General features: G+C 36.2%; 1 protein-coding gene across 3 annotated transcripts in view; it reads left to right on the top strand.

The window, feature by feature from the left end:
* Hadhb (hydroxyacyl-CoA dehydrogenase trifunctional multienzyme complex subunit beta) overlaps positions 1–16982 on the top strand; it is a 39767-nt gene that overhangs the window by 10275 nt on the left and 12510 nt on the right. For all 3 annotated transcript variants that reach the window (XM_015479900.2, XM_048804690.1, XM_048804691.1), the window contains exons 4-7: positions 3879–3978; positions 8789–8833; positions 12381–12480; positions 16471–16558. In XM_015479900.2, the coding sequence (XP_015335386.1) occupies positions 3879–3978; positions 8789–8833; positions 12381–12480; positions 16471–16558 (333 nt within the window). The remainder of the gene's footprint in view (positions 1–3878; positions 3979–8788; positions 8834–12380; positions 12481–16470; positions 16559–16982) is intronic.

Here is a 16982-nt window from a genome sequence, read left to right as displayed (position 1 = left end):
AAAAAAAAAAAAAAAAAAAAAAGGTAAGGAGGTTGAAGTAAGCAAAACTGTAAGGGACTGGGAACTTGCTCGACTTTTTATATTTTGAAGAGTCGTGGAAAATACTTTCAGATTATTAAGGAGGAACCAAGTAAAGTATGAAATTCATTAGAGGAATGAAGAATTCAAATTTTATCCGAAAATGTATAAAAAGAGTACGTGTTCAGTTCTTGAAAAGCACAGTGATCATATATCATCTGTCTTTTCATCACATTATTCTTTCTAAGGTCAGTCATAAGTAATCTGCAAATTTAGTGGCCTGTTTTCAGTCCTCATTTGCCTTGAGGATTGAAACATCAACCTGTCTCATTCTCCTTGCCTTCCCTGCTCTTACACACCATCTGTCTGGCTCTCTGGAGCATGCACCTCACTCCCCACCACCGTGTGCTGCAGTCTGGCTGGGCACAAAATAACAAGCTGCCACATAGCCTTGTAGGTTCAAAACAGGAACTCCTTTATTCTCCGCACTCCCGCATACGCCTCACATGAGGCCTTCTCTCCGGACACACCACACACCAACCAGAAAATCCCTCGTCCGGCACTTCCCCAGCCAATGCGAACTCTTCAGGAATCCCTGCGAGAGCTCAACCAGAACTCAACGGGGAACTCCGCGAGAACTCAAAAGTCATTATCTTAATGGCTCGCTGGCGTCACCTCTCAACCACTACTTCTGGCAAAAATGCCATGCGTCATCCCGACTCGGCTGTGGCCTTCAACAACCGTGTCTTTGATTCTCAAACTGCCTCCCAAGGTTACTTGCTGTCTCTCAACTCTGTTCTTCCAGTGTAGAGAAAGCACGTAGCCGAGTATCTTTTTCTTGTGGGCAGTGGACCCCCAAGTTAAGGATGAAAGGGTTCTTATATACTTTACTGGGAAAATGTTAGGAACAAAGAAAACAGCTGTGGGAACAGCTGCTTTTCTCATGTACCATCTGGTATGCCCCTCTCTTGTCCTTTCTGCTTCTTTTTGTGTGCCTTCCCTATTCTGTTGTCTTTGATTACTCATTGTTTTTGCTGTCCCATAACACTGACTAACAGATGACTTCAGTTTACCATTACCCTGGTTCTTTATCTTGGCATCTTTTTGGCTTCCACTAATGGGCATTTCTTCCCATGCTTCTTCACTTAGATTTCTGAGACAGAGAACCTGGCCAGTGCAGTTTATCACTTGTAGGAGATGACATAGGTAGTGGCTGTGGTTTGGATGTGGTTTGAGTACATCCCCCAAAGGCTCATGTGTTGGAAGCTTGGTTCCATTGTGTTGATGTTGAAAGGTGGTGGAACCTTTAAGAGGTGGCACCCAGGAGAAGGTAATGAGGTCATTGAGGGTATCAGCCTTAGAAAAAATTAATACAGTTCTTTTAGGACCCTGGTTGGTTCCCTCAAGAGTGGGTTGTTATAATGTGAGGCCACACCATGTGCTTAGCTGCTTTGGCACATGACCATTTCCTTTCCTGCTTCTTTGCCTTATGGTGATGCATCCAGAGGGACCCTTTACCAGGACACTAGCACCATGTAATTTTAACTGTACAGACACCAAATAATCTTCTTTACTAAGTACTGAGCTTAGGTATTCTGTCAGAGCAACTCAAAATGGGCTAACACACTGGTCAGCCACTCTGTAGATTGATTGTTGGTAGGTCTGATCTACCCACATTGAATCTGATTGGCTTTTGCTGTGGACTTAGAGACATAACCACTTATGGCAGCACCTTTGGCAGGGACTATAAACAAGACAGCTCCCTGTAGAGGGGACTGTGAAATGGCAAGTATGTCTTGACTCTGTGATGCTTTCTAAGCTTCATATATCTTTTAACTTTCTGTGTGGCACTCCAGAGTTTAGTTTTTCATCTTGATCTACAGGCCAAATGGACATACCTACCTGATTGTTTCTCTGTCACATCAGATTTTAAAATGAAGTCATCTTTCTTCCAAAACCAGTTCTTATTTTGTATAGGGTTGCTTAGTCTCCATAAGCTTCCTTTATAATCTTGTTTTCAGTTTTCTTTTCTTCTACATTTGATTGTCCTCTAGTCTTCCTTTATAAAATCTCTTGTATTGGTCCCTTCCTTTATGTTCACATTGATCCTGCCTTTACCATGCCATCAGCATCACATGCTTGGGTCTGCCAATTTCCTTGCTTTCCTCCTTGTTGCCTTTATCTCCTTTACCACTGCTTCTCCATAGAGCTACCAGGATAATCTTCAGACCCTTTTTGTCATTACTCTTAGCTCTCACTACTGTTTCTTTCAAGTCAACCATAGATACTTATCATAAGTATTTCCTGTGACATCAATGAGTGTGGTAATAATGTAGGATTTCTTTTCCCTCACTGTTAATGGAGTGATAAACAGGTGAATTTTAACATTAACAATAACATGAAGATGTGGAAAGGTCTTCAAATTCTGTTGTTAAGTCAGAAAAATATATGTAACACAAGTTATGCATGTGGATGTATTCAAAAGGATTTGAAAGTTCATACACCAAATTAACAGTATTTACCTCTGGAAAGGAAATTTTATTAATGAGGGAATTTTAGTTTTTACTCTTCAAGTTTAGTATTATTTACTTTTTACAAAATGATGTGCATATGTTTACATTTTATTCTTTAATTAACTAATTTTTGTGGTGCTGGTGATCAAACCCAGGGCCTCACATATGCTAGGCAAGCATGTTACCATTGAGCTATGTTCCCAGCCTCTTAGTGAGACCCTGTCTCAAACGGCTTGCCTCAAACTTGTGATCCTCCTACCTCAGCCTCCTCAGTTGCTGAGATTACAGGCATGTCACTGTACCCAGCAAGAATGTTACTTTTTTGAGTTAAATAGAGTTAGCCAAATTGAGTCAAACAGAGTTGAAGTATTATAGGTTTTTGCAGAGTAGTAATGCACATCACAAGTGGCCTTATTTCTACATAGAAAGTCAAGAATATCAAACTATGTGAAGAGTGAACAGTATCAAACAATTGTGACTTCTGATGTCAAGTTTATGTATAAAATTGGTTATTTTGGGGGCCGGCCTTGTGGCTCAGCAGGTAGAGTGCTCGCCTAGGCACTGGGTTCGATCCTCAGCACCACATAAATGTCAAACAAAGATATTGTGTCCACCTAAAAAACATAAAAAATAAATATTAAAAAATTGATTATTTTTAATGTAATAGGTTTTCAAACACAATAAAATGAAAATTTTGTTAATTACATAAATACCTTCATCATTGTGGCTAATCTTTGTTTACCTTTAGTATTATTTAGAGTCATGCATGTGAACTGTGTTCCCAGCCTCCTCTTTGCAAGACCAGCTGAGGCAGGAGGATTCAAGATAAGCCTCAGCAACTTAGTGAGACCTTGTCTCAAAATCAAAAATAAAAGGGCTAGGGATGTAGCTCGTGGTGAAAGGACTTTTGGGTTTAATTCCCAGTACCCACCCCCGCAATATATATATATATATACACATATACATATATGTACGTATGTGTGTGTGTGCGTGTATATGTGTATATATATATATATGTATATATATTTGTATAAGTGGTTTAGTAAATAACACTGTAATTTAACATTGAATGATATAATTCTTCTTAGAAATGACTGTCTTCAATAATGTAGAAAGTTGGTTAATAAATAAATAAATAAATAAATAAAAACACACACACACAAAAAAAAAAGAAAGTTGGGCTCGGGTTGTGGCTTAGTGGTAGAGTACTTGCCTAGCATGTGTGAGGCACTGGGTTCAATCCTCAGCACCACATTAAAAAAATGATAATAAAATAAATTTTAAAATGTAGAAAGTTATCTGATTTCATATATTTTTATTAATAATTCTCTGATCCTTATCTTAAAGCTGCCCAGCCCAAATCAAAGAAGACCTTAGCCAAACCCAATATGAGGAATATCGTGGTGGTGGATGGTGTTCGCATTCCTTTTTTGCTGTCAGGCACTTCGTAAGTATGAAATTATCATGTTATTTCTTCCTTCTTTTATGCTACTGACTAAAGTGGTCTTAGTAAATGTAACCTAGTAGGTAATAAAATTGTTAATGGACTAATGTATAGATAGCAACTCCAGGAATAAATATAGAATAAGTTAAGCTAGTGGTGAAATAATATGGCAGAATGTTTTTTTATCCTTTCTCATAAAACAGACCTATCAGATTGAATAAGCCATGCTTTGAAAGCCCAATGTAGATCCAGACACCTTGCTTCCAAGAGCTATCCTTTTCTTTTCTGGAGACAGTATATTACTTAAAACAAAAAACAAAAAAATTATGTATATTTGTAAATAGACACAATAAGTTTATTTTATTTAGTTATTTATTTTTATGTGGTGTTGAGGATCGAACCCAGTACCTCACACATTCTAGGCAAGAGTTCTACCACTGAGCCACAACCCTAACCCCGAGTATATTTTTTATACCTCCTCAGAAGTTTGAGTGCTGAGGATGTGGGCCTGTGGATACTCCAAAGGGCCCATAATATACTGCTTTGGCTTCCTGGAGATTATTAGACTTGCAGTTGACAGGTCTGGTTCAAACCAGGGGCATAGCACAACCCCAAGTGTGTGGGACCAGAATGGTCCTAGACCAGCCTGAAAATTCCTTAGAACCTAACAGCTGTTTTCCTTGGTCTTTTGCGTCTCTACTGAGGTTCAGTTTGTCTAAAAGTTGATAATGGGTTTTAGTAATTAGGTGCAAACAATTCTATTCTGTGTAAATTGTTTTAGTATTCATATTTTGAGTAAGCAGTCACTAACTTTAAAACTTTTAAGAAATATTAGGTTATTTAGTAAAAATAATAAGACCTATCTTTATATACTGATATGGAAGATCTGAGATCTTAAAGATATGTTAACTATAAAAAGTAGTTTACAGGGCTGGGTTATAGCTTAGTGATAGAGCTTCAATCCTCATCACCACATATATAAAAATAGCTAGATAGATAGAGGCCCTGGGTTCAATCCTCAGCACGATAGATAGATAGATAGACAGACAGACAGGCAGGCAGGCAAAGATCCATTGACAACTAAAAAATAATTTTTTAAAAAAGTAGTTAACAGAGCACTGTATATAATATGCCATCATTTGAAAAGTGTGTGTGTGTGTGTGTGTGTGTGTATAAACATAGTTACAACCAATCAACAACAGTCATTTTTAAACTAGGACCTGGAAAGTATTTTCTCAGGAGTACTGCTATAATTATATGGTGGTGAAATTTCTTCTTTCGTCCTATTTTGTTAATGTGGTAACCCATTTAACCTTATTTCTCATTATAATCTCTTTCCTTTACTGATACAATAATGGTAAGAGTAAGAAGGAAGGCTTTAGCAGCAAGAGAGGGAGGAGATGGAATATTAATATTCCCTGTGCTCAGCAGCAACAGGGTAGAAAAAGAAAAGTTCCATCAAGAGAAAAAAAGGTCTTGGTGGGGAAGACCACTTTTTTTATAAGAGCTGTTTGTATACTATGTAGTGTTTGATTCTGTTTTACCAACTGTTAAAAATAGAAACATACTCAACTATTTACTTATGTATTTGACATTCTCTTGGGTGACTAGTATTTGTATGAAATTTGGTTTGAGGTATTCAGCATATCAGATATTGTTTCTTCCTTTTGATATTATTTATTGCTGTGTTTCAGTTTATTTGCAGATCCCGATTAAAGAAGAGAAAATTTATGAGTCATTTAGTGATACAGAAAGGAGGAAAACCTTTTGAATAATTTAATTTAAGAAATAATACTTAATAGGAAAGAAAGAATAAAAAGTATTTTAAGACAATATTCATGTAAAGAATAAAAGTGACCGAAATTCATAGAGTAACATAGAGGAAAAATACAAGGATTTGGAATTTTCTTTCTTTTTTTTCTTTTTTTTTTGGTATCCGGGATTGAACTCAGGAACTCAGGGGCACTCGACCACTGAGTCCCATCTCAGCCCTATTTTGTATTTTATTTAGAGGCAGGGTCTCATTGAGTTGCTTAGCACTTCGCTTTTGCTGAGGTTGGCTTTGAGCTTGAAATCCTCCTGCCTCAGCCTCCAAGCCACTGGGATTACAGGCTTGTATCACCATGCCCAACTGGATTTGGAATTTTCTAAGGAAAAATTTATGTGACAGTTTTGTCATTATTGCTGCTAAAATTAAAGTAACAAATAAGTCTTCTATAATAGTAGATAATTTTCTAAGCACAAAGTTTTTTTTTCCATTTAATTTGAAGAAACTTTGCTTTCAACTAGAGTGTTTTTCCTAGAAAGTGCTTCATTGAGATAGGAGCTTTTGGGACATACTCCTGGAAACAGACTCCAACAGCAGAATTCTGCAGTCTGTCAGTCATTCTGGTAGAAAGGAGAGTGGGATCATAAGAGTAAATAATAAGTAATTTGTGATTTAGGCATTTTCAAATTGATGCATAGCCTTTTCCCCCCTCTCGTTCTATGCTAAGGTGAGGAAACTGATTTTACCTGTGAAAAATTTGGAAACTTCTGATGATTCTGCTGTGATTTAGAGTGAAAATAAAAATGTCTTTGGATATTTAAGTTTTTAATTTTCAGAAACTTAAAGAACTTCATTTTTTTATTTAAAGGGAATTCACTTTTGACATTTAAGTAAACCAATAAGTAAATAGAGTTCACACCCAGAGCTTAGTTTGTGAATAGGTCGCTTCAATAAAAGAAATCAGGGGCTCCTTTGAAGAATGGCTACAGCCAGGCCAGAAAAAATTCAAGATGAGCCAGGAACATCTTGTCGAGCCAGAAAGTCAAGTGCTTAAAAAAAAAAATCTATAGAGAGAGATATATATACACACAGAGATATATATACACACACACACACACAGCACATAGATATCTATATCTATATCTATATGTATGTATATATATATATATACATACATGTGTATATATATGTATTTGTATACATGTATGTATATTTGTATATATATGTGCTAACATATGTATATATACATGTATTTCTAATGTGTGTGTATATATGTGTATGTGTAGAGAGAGAATGTGTTGTGCCAAAAAAATGCAGAATCAACCTTCAACAGCTCCCAGTCACCAAAGCTAGAAACTATGATCAACAACATAAATTACAGTAGTAATGAACCATGACCCGAGGAATAAAATAAATATTCATAAGTAAATGATTGAAAGAATAAATAAACCAGAAGGAAGAAATCTTTCTTACGGAAGAGTTTCAATTAATGAATATAGAAGGAATGAGGAGAAGAAATAGGTCACCATTAGAATGCCACACTAGTGGTTGCTGCAACCTGGATCTACAAGATTGCTACAATTAGTAGATGAAATGTTAACAAGAAATAGAATATTTTCATAGTATCTCTACCCTGTCCCCAAATATTTGTTACTTATTGTCATTATTTTAACATGTGTCCACAATTGTTACTCCCACTAGGATGGGGAGCTTGATTCTCTTCCCTTTAGAGTGGGCTGGACTTCCTGACTAACTTCTTACAGACTAAGTTTTATAGAAAAGGAAAAAGAGTAACTTTATAGTGGAGAAAACTGGCAGGCAACCAAATGATGGAGTTGGCATCACCAGTAATAAGACATCTTATGTTGTACCCTGATAATGAAGAAGTAAGAAGAGCACTTTACCTCTGTGATATTCTTCATGAAACAAGGGAATACTGAAATGACAGATTGGGAGAAACTAAGGAGGCATGACAACTAAATGCAGCATGATGTCCTGGATTGGATCCTAGAACAGAAAAATAACATCAGTAGAAAAACTAATGAGATCTCAATAAAGTTGGTAGCTTATTGAGTATTGTGCTAATGTTAATTTCTTTTTTTTTAATAGAGAGAGAGAGAGAGAGAGAATTTTTTTTTAATATTTATTTTTTAGTTTTTGGCAGACACAACATCTTTGTTTGTATGTGGTGCTGAGGATCGAACCCGGCGCCGCACGCATGCCAGGCGAGCGCACTACCGCTTGAGCCACATCCCCAGCCCTAATGTTAATTTCTTAGTTTTAATAAATGCATAGTGGTTAGGTAAGACTAACATTAGAAGAAGCTCAAGGTAGAGGGAATAAAAAACTGTTCTATCTTTTCAGTTCTTTTGTAAATCTCAAATTACTTCAAAGCAAAAAAGCCTAATACATTCCCTATATATTTTTAGTCATTACAAAATAAATAATGTACTTTGTAATATTTTTAAAGTCCTCAAAAGGTGGGTTTTAATTTTAAATATTGTACACAATATTATATACATACTTGACCATATTTTTTGTTTGGGTTTTTTTGTTGTTGTTTTTTTTTTTTTTTTTGGTACTAGGAATTTACTTAGGGATGCTTCCACTGAGCCATATCCCCAGCCCTTTGGATTTTTTTTATTTTGAAACAGGGTGTTGCTAAATTGCTAAGGATGGCCTTGAATTGTGATTCTCCTGTCTTAGCCACCCAAATTGTTGGGATTATAGGCGTGTGCCACCACGCCCGGGTTTTAATTTTAAAGAATATGATTTAACATTTGTCATGCTGAACAATTAAATATAGGTCATCATTTTTGTTAGATTTTATTCAAGTTCTATAGGAGCTAAGGATTGCCAGATTTTTAAGGATGACAAATAATAAAGTCACTGTTTTTTTTTTAATTGATGGACTGCTTTGGATAATAAAGGTAAGTGCATTTTCAGCAGCATATGTTAGATGATCTCTAGGTATTTTAAATAGAATGAAAAGGAATTTATTGATGCTCTATGCTTTGGTTTAAATTATTTGTTTTCTTTCCCCAGATATAAAGACCTGATGCCACATGATTTGGCTAGAGCAGCACTTTTGTAAGTAAATGCAGTTTCATTTTCGTTCATATTTTAGTAAAGGTACTTTGTCCAGTATTTACTCTTGAAATAGCATGTTCCATAGAATTTCCATAAATAGGACATATTAATTTTTATGTTATAAATATTGATTAGCTTCTACAAGATTAATTTACTTTCCATTTTAAGCATTATGTGCTACACATATTTGAGCAGCTCATGAATATCAGCAGTCTTTATTTTGCATGCTTATTATATATTGTCTTGGTATGATAATATTCTTTAATGAGTACCTGGCTAGCCTCAGTACTACTAGATTAATCAACCTAAACACAATATATATATATTTGATGATTATCTTAAGAACTTAATTACTATATAAAGGTAGCTGAGCAGATTATGTAGATATTATCCTATTTGAAAGAAGTCTAGCAAAAACCTGAAGATTCATTTGTAAACCAAGTAAAAATATAAAATTCTGAGCCAGGCATGGTGGTGCACACCTGTAATCCCATTAGTTCATGAGGCTGACGCAGGAGAATCACAAGCTCAAGACCAGCCTGGGCAATTTAGTGAGAAATTTTCTCAAAATACAAATAAAGCTGGAGAGTTAGCTCAGTGGTAGAGTCCTCCTGTATTGAATTCCCAGTAACAGGGAGCCAGGAAGAGGGAGGAAATGTGATTAAATGAGATTGAGATGGATTAATAATTTGTGAGAGTCATAAAATGGCTGTTTCCAGAGTGAAAAAATAACATGTAAGGTATTAATCTTATTCATTTTCCAATGTCACTTTGCCTTAGTGTCCTCAGGCAGCCATAGTTCATTCTAGAAGTCCTTCACTTGACCTTTCTGCCCATTATAATTCGTTTCTTTTATTCCTGCCAAAATTCAAGAATGAGTGCAAGTAGCAGTTGCTTCTCTTTCCTTGCTATCATTTATTCTCCATATTTTCATGATAATTATTTTCAGTCTCATTTCTCTAAAGTAACTATACTTTGGAAGCTTCTCTTAATAGTGACTGTGATTGCTAGATGAAATGGACCATTCTTTTTTGAGGCATCTATCTCTGTATTTGACACTGTAAACTATACTTGAAACTGGTCCTTTGACTTCTTTCTGCCTTCATGATTTTTTTTACCATTTCCTGGTTCTTCTATATGCCTGGCCCCTCCCCTGCCTTTTTTTTTTTTTTTTTTGAGATGGGTTCTTGCCATGTTGCCCAGGCTGACCTCAAACTCCTGGACTCAAGCCATCCTCTTGTCTCATCCTCCTGGGTGACTTAAGACTAGAGGCCTGTGCCAACATGCCTACCTGCTTCTCTACTTTTAAAAAACTGTATATATGTATATGTATATGTATGGTACTGGGGATTGAACCCAGGGGCACTCCACTAGTGAGCTACAACCCCAGCCCTTTATAGTTTTTATTTTGAGATAAAGTGTCACTAAGTTTCTTAGAACTTCTCTAAGTTTCTGAGACTGACCTTAAACTTGGGATCCTCCTGCCTCAGCCTCCCAAGTCACTGAGATTACAGATTCTTTTTCTATTTTTTAAAAGTATTTTGCAAGTCTGGGTGCTTAATAGTTTATATTTCTCTGTATGCCCCTTTTCCATTAAAAATATCATTTGCTTAATCCTTATTTTTTAAATGTAGACTACTCCCAAATCTCTACATTTGACCTCTTTTCATAGATACCTCAAACTCAGCACATCAAAAATAAAGAAATATCTAGCAGCTGGGATTATAGGCATGTACCAGTGTGCCTGGCTTGTTCTTTAGTCTCTTTTAATCTAGAACATTTTCTTTCTCCCCCTGCTCACCATGACTGACTTTTTGAAAAATCTGGGCCAGCTGTCCTATAGAATATCCCATTCTAGGTGTCCAGTTTTGTTTGTTTTGTACTGGAGATTGAATCCAGGGGGTACCGAGCCAAATTCCCAGCCCTTTTTTCATGCTTTATTTTGAGAAAAGGACTTGCTAAATTGCTTAGGGCCTTGCTAAATTGCTGGGCCTGGCCTTGTACTTGAAATCCTTCTGCCTTAGCCTCCTAAGTTGTGCTGGGATTATAGGTGTGCGCGGCTGTACCTGGCCCATTCTGGGTGTTCTTCATGAAGATATTTAACTTTCCTCTCCTGAATTTTCTGTAAACTGGAAATAATCCCACATTTTTTTAATCTCTGGGAGCTACTTCAAGTTGGTTCTTATGACCCTTTTGTTTTTTAGTATAACTACATATGATAAAAGGCACAGATTTTAAGTGTGTTCTTTAATGAGTTTTGACAAATGTATATACCCATGTTCTTATTTTGATACGGTCTCATTCAACTTGGAGTACTTTCTTAACACCCACCCCCTCCACCCGCCAGTACTGGGGACTGAACTTGGGTGCTTTACTACTGAGCTATATCCCCTATCTTTTTTATTTTTATTGTGAGACTGGGTCTCATTAAGTGCTGAAGCTGGTTTGAACTTTAGAGACAGGGTCTCACTGCTTAGCGCCTCACTGTTGCTGAGGCTGACTTTTTTTTTTTTTTTTTTTTAGCTTTAGGTGGACACAATATCTTTATTTTACATTTATGTGATGCCGAGGATTGAACCCAGTGCCTTGTGCATGCTAGGTGAGCACTCTACCACTGAGCCAAAACCCCAGCCACCCGCCCCTCCCCACCCAGGCTGACTTTTGAATTCTCTATCCTCCTGTCTCAGCCTTCTGAGCTGCTGGGATTACAGGTGTGTGCCACCACCCCCCGGTTTATTTGTCTCTTTTAATTTTTTTTTTTTAATTAAACTGGAAACTTTGATTTCTACTAAAAATGACATTATTATGTTTATTTATCTATTTTATCCATCATCAAGTGTTGACTTTTTAAATCATTCTTTCATTCATTTCTTTGATAAGGTGTCAAATGTTTGTTAAATTAAAGATACAATGTCTGTCCTTTTAAGTTCAAAACTTACCTTTTAATTTAATTTACATTTTATTTCTTTATCTTTATGGTGCTGGGGCACAAACCCAGGGCATCCCACCTGCTAGGCAAGTGCTCTACCTATGAACTACATCCCCAGCCCAAGAGTTAGCTTTTTCAGAATTTACATATATATATATATTTTTTTTTTTGCCTGATATTTTATTCAGTATATTTAGCTGTGTTTTTCATGGTTAATTGTCCCAATAACCTAGCCCCCCAAAACTAGACCCAAAATTTGTTAAGTAGCTTATTTAATCAAATTTGTTCTCAAGTTATTAAAGCCAACAGGCTCTCATTATAAGTCTTACCTTTTTAAGGAAATTCATTGTTTTGTTTTGTTCTGTTCTGTAATATTGGGGATTAAGTCCAGGGGCACTCTACTACTGATCTACAGCCCCAGCCATTTTTATTTTTTATCCTGAGATAGGGTCTCCCTAGGTTGCTGAGGCTGGTCAAGGCAGTTCTCCTCTTGGCTTTCTGTATGACTGGGATTACAGGTGAACACCACCACTCTTGGCTTAGTCAGTGTTTCAAGTGATGATTCTGACATTACCTTAATGCATAAAGTGTTTATTTGCTTTGGATTTCTTCTTTCAGGGGTTTATTGCAACGGACCAATGTCCCAAAAGAAGTTGTTGATTATATCATCTTTGGCACAGTTATTCAGGAGGTGAAAACAAGCAATGTGGCTAGAGAGGTGAGTAAAACAAACTTTATATTGTTTAAAGCGATTGATAGGGGCTGGGATAAGGCTCAGTGTAAAAGCAAATGCTTAGCATGGGTGAGGCCCTCAGTTCAATGCGCAGTCCTATAAAAAATGGCATATTCAATTTGAATTAAAAGTTCATAGAATTTACTTTTTGAAAGTCTTTGAAATATACTAAGTAAACTTACATTTGTCTTCAAATGTGATTTTACAGCTTAAATAATAAATTTTATTTAATATTTAAGATAATTATACTATAGGGCTAGGACTGGGGCTCAGTAGTAGAGCGCTTGCCTTGCCACATGTGAGGCCCTGGGTTTGATCCTCAGCACCACATAAAAATAAATAAATAAAAATAAAGATATTGTGTCCATCTACAACCAAAAAATATTACAAAAGATAATTATACTATAAATCAAAAGATGTGCACTGTTAGTATGTTCATTCTTTATTATAAATAAATTATTTGAGTGGATTCAAGAAATGTTAAATTGTCTCTCATCTTGTGTTAGGAAAATAGAGATTTTGACAATGTGTGGCTGGTGTTACGTTTTATAATGTTAGATATCATGGTTATAAATAATTTAAAAGTTCAGCATTTTACAAAGAATTAATTTAATAACTTAGTTTTTGTAATTAGCAGAAGAAAGTTCCAATTGAGGAACTCTTCTCCCTTGCTCCCCAAAACTTGTTCCAATTAAGTTAGTGAGACACAGGCATTGAGTTAGTGAGACATAGGTGGTGTTTTTTTTTTTATGACTGTTTCACAGAGGTTTACTTTTACCCTAGTTGGCGTAGCTCCATGTAGAGTTCATTGGGCAATGAGATAATGTTAGACCTTGGAATGTCTGTGATGTGTCCCACAGGCATTTCACAGTGAACACCAAACCACATCTTCTGGGCTTCGTTTTAATTTGAAAATGATTATTTGGTTAATGTTGGCCTCATTGCACATTTCAGTGCTCATTTCTGGTCTGTGCTTGTGTTTGTGAATAGTGAAGTTGTAAGGTAATAAGTTTCATCGCTGTCCGACAAGAGAAAAGGGCAGCTGAGCAGGACTCAAAAGTGTTTGTTCTGCTTTACCCTTCAGTAAACATTAAAACTGCCGAAGGCCTGTCACCACCACTCAAGCCCTTAGAAATCAACTAAATGTTGTTGAGGAACAGAAAGAAGTTTATGTTTCTCTATTTTAAATTGTTTGGTTTTCTCTATACCTTAATGTTTCTGAATGTATCAAATGAGACGGTTTCATGAGTATATAAAGCCATTAAACTGTTCATAATACATTTTCAACTCTTATATTCTGAAAATAAAGTGACTTTTTATAAGAGTACTTAAAAATAAATGTTAAATTTGTTTCAGTTTTCTCTGTATTTATGTTGTTTCCTAAAACTAAGTCCATGATTTTTCTTTGAATTTTTTTCCTGCAAGTTTTAAACTCATATGCAAATCTCAGATATTGATTGACATGAGGTAGTTTCCCCTCTTGCCCTTAATACTGGTCATGTTGTTCTCCAGGTAATTTTTGTAGTGGCTGCAGGGAGAGGTTGATGGAATATTTATGAGAATGTAACTTTAAAGTTGAAATTATAACCTATAAAAATATAATTTCTAGCTAAAGAATTTTTTTAGAACCTGTGTCTATATTAATAGTTAATTTGAAATCCTAAAAGGCTTCTCATGAACCTGAGTTTGCTGAAAGATCTCCTCATATTTTCCTGCTTCCAATTAAACTAAGTGGTATCTTCCGTCTTTCTCCTTATCACCTTGAAAACTATTCAAACTTTAAATAGAAGCATGTGGACAAGGGTCACCAGCTACCACTTCTATTTAAAGCTCCTTCAGTCTTGAGTCAGCTGAGGCCAAGGGCAACACATGCTGGAAGGCCCTTATGAGAATCAGGCCATTAGAACCTGAATGCCCCTTACACTTGCCCCACTGAGGAACTCTTCTCCCTTGCTCCCCGAACACTTGTTTCTGTCTTCCTTTTGGATTGGTTTATGCTGAGAGGTTGATATGCAGTTGCCAGGCAGTTGTTTTTAACAAAGTTGATGGGACACTAAGTGACAGGCCTACCTGGAAAGACTGGAATAAGGCCATGTTATGTGTATGCCACCGTACACATTTCTGTTTCTACAGATGATGGTAAAGTGTATAGAAATAGTGTAATTATAAAGGTAAACATCAGTTAAGATACATAGAGGGGCTGGGGATGTGGCTCAAGCGGTAGCGCACTCGCCTGGCATGCATGCGGCCCGGGTTCGATCCTCAGCACCACATACAAACAAGGATGTTGTGTCCGCAGAAAACTAAAAAATAAATATAGAAAAAAAAAGATACATAGAATCTCTTTAACCAAACTTTGGAAACATTTATTTTACCAAAGTATAGGAGAGTTTGTATTCTTAGAATAATTAGTTTTAGTTGGGCTTTTTTTTTTTTAGTTTTTAGTTTTAAGTGGACACAATATCTTTATTTTACATTTATGTGGTGCTGAGGATCGGACCCAGTGCCTTGTGCATGCTAGGTGAGCGTGCTACCACTGAGCCACAACCCCAGCCCCTCAGTTGGGCTTTTTAAAAATTTATTTATTTTTAAAATTTTTTGTGATGTGGAGATCAAACCCAGGAATACACATTTGCCAGGCAAACACTCTACTTCTGATTACATCTCCAGTCCTTACTAGTTTCGGAAAAGGACCTCTAAAAAATGAATTCTTTGTTTATCTCAAGAATTTACTGTTGGTCCTGCAAAGTATAGTCAATTTTGTTTGTTTTGTTTTGTTGCACTTTTGGGGATTGAACACATGCTACCTTTATCACTGAGCTGCACTTTCAGTCTCCAAAAGTGAATTCCTTGAAATGAGATTCAGAATTTCATAGTAAAGAGTTGGGGGAATTGGAAGCTTTCATTTTTTTTTGTTTTATTTTGCAGTACTGAGGCTTCACATGCTGAGCAGGTCCTCTACCACTGATCTACCCCTAGAACTTAATTTTTAAAGTGAAGCTTTACTATTAGAAAAATTACAATAATTAATTCACTGAGCAAAAATGGAATTAGACATTGTTTTTTTTGTTAGCAGCATAATTTCTCCAATAAATAATATAATAAAATTATAAATATCTTCCTTTCATGTTTGACTTTTTGTGCCACCAAAATAGAGGCCATTATGCCCAATTAATGGAGGATGTCAGTTTTCCTCAAAGCCCCTCAAACCACAAATCACTCTCTTGCATCATTGTCCTGGCCAACCTCTCTTCCAGTTGTAAACTGTTGTGACCATTATTTGTCAGGGACTCACTTGTAATTGAGGCAGTTTTCTAAGGTTTCTTTCATGGAATTGAACTTCTGTATATTTGGCAAGTTCTGCTTTGCCTTAGGTCAGCAGTGTCCTGCTTGAGAGAGACTAAGTGGCAGTTAGAAGAGAGATGAGTATTAAAGTAGGCCTGAGTGGGAATTCTGTTATGAATGGTCAGTTCCTTAAGAAACATTTTCATGGGCTGGTGTTGTGGCTCAGCAGCGAGGCACTGTGTTCAATCCTTAGCGCCACATAAAAAAATTAAATTAATAAATAAAATAAAGGTATTAAAAAAAAGAAACATTTTCATGTTTGTTGACTTTTGCTTTGCTTCTAAACTTTATAACTGCTGGGACACAGATCATAAGAGGTCCATAGTTGAAATCAAATTGAATCCTTGATGATTTTGAGCAAAGCATTGCTAAATATTAGGTGGGACATAAGAGTGTTATAGCCACTAGAAACTGGCTACCAGGAATTTGCAGTTCTTGCCAATTAATAACAAGATGAAAAATTGGTAAATGATTTCTATGATGGGCTTAATTTTATTCTAAACATTGCTCTTTAGAATATTAAAAATGGAATCCTTTCCTAACTCACGGTGCAGACTAGTAGTGCTCATAATGTCATTTACATGATTTATTTCCTTTGTAAATGATCACTTCATTCACTGTTTCCTGAAGGCTGCCCTTGGAGCTGGCTTTTCTGACAAGACTCCTGCTCACACTGTCACCATGGCTTGCATCTCTTCAAACCAAGCCATGACCACAGGTATGTTAATTTTTTCTTTTGTCTGTTATAGAATTTTAAAAAAATAGTAATTTCAAAAGAAATAAATGATTAGCACATATCTCTTCATTTTAAAAATAAGATCACATTAAAAATTTGGGGGTTTTGACAGTAGTTGTCAATCTTTTTCTTGTTCTCTACATCTGAGGCAAATAGCTGTTGATGTTGCTCTTCCACCACTAAAGTGGCTGGTTGTAGCAGGGATTGTCCACTTGAGGAGCATGTCTTTAGGAGAGTGCTTCAGAACCAGAGGCATGAAGAACTTATAACCTCCTAGGTTTTAAACTTAGGTGATTCTGATGTGACCCTTCCCACCACCACCATGATAGTTGCATAATTGTAAATCCTTGCTTTGGCACGACCCTATCCTTCACTTTTTCCCGTCATCATTGGCATTTCATAAATC

The sequence above is a fragment of the Marmota marmota genome, unplaced genomic scaffold, assembly GCF_001458135.2.
Source record: "Marmota marmota marmota unplaced genomic scaffold, marMar, whole genome shotgun sequence".
NCBI classification, from domain to species: domain Eukaryota; kingdom Metazoa; phylum Chordata; class Mammalia; order Rodentia; family Sciuridae; genus Marmota; species Marmota marmota.
This window is presented reverse-complemented; position numbering and strand designations above follow the sequence as displayed.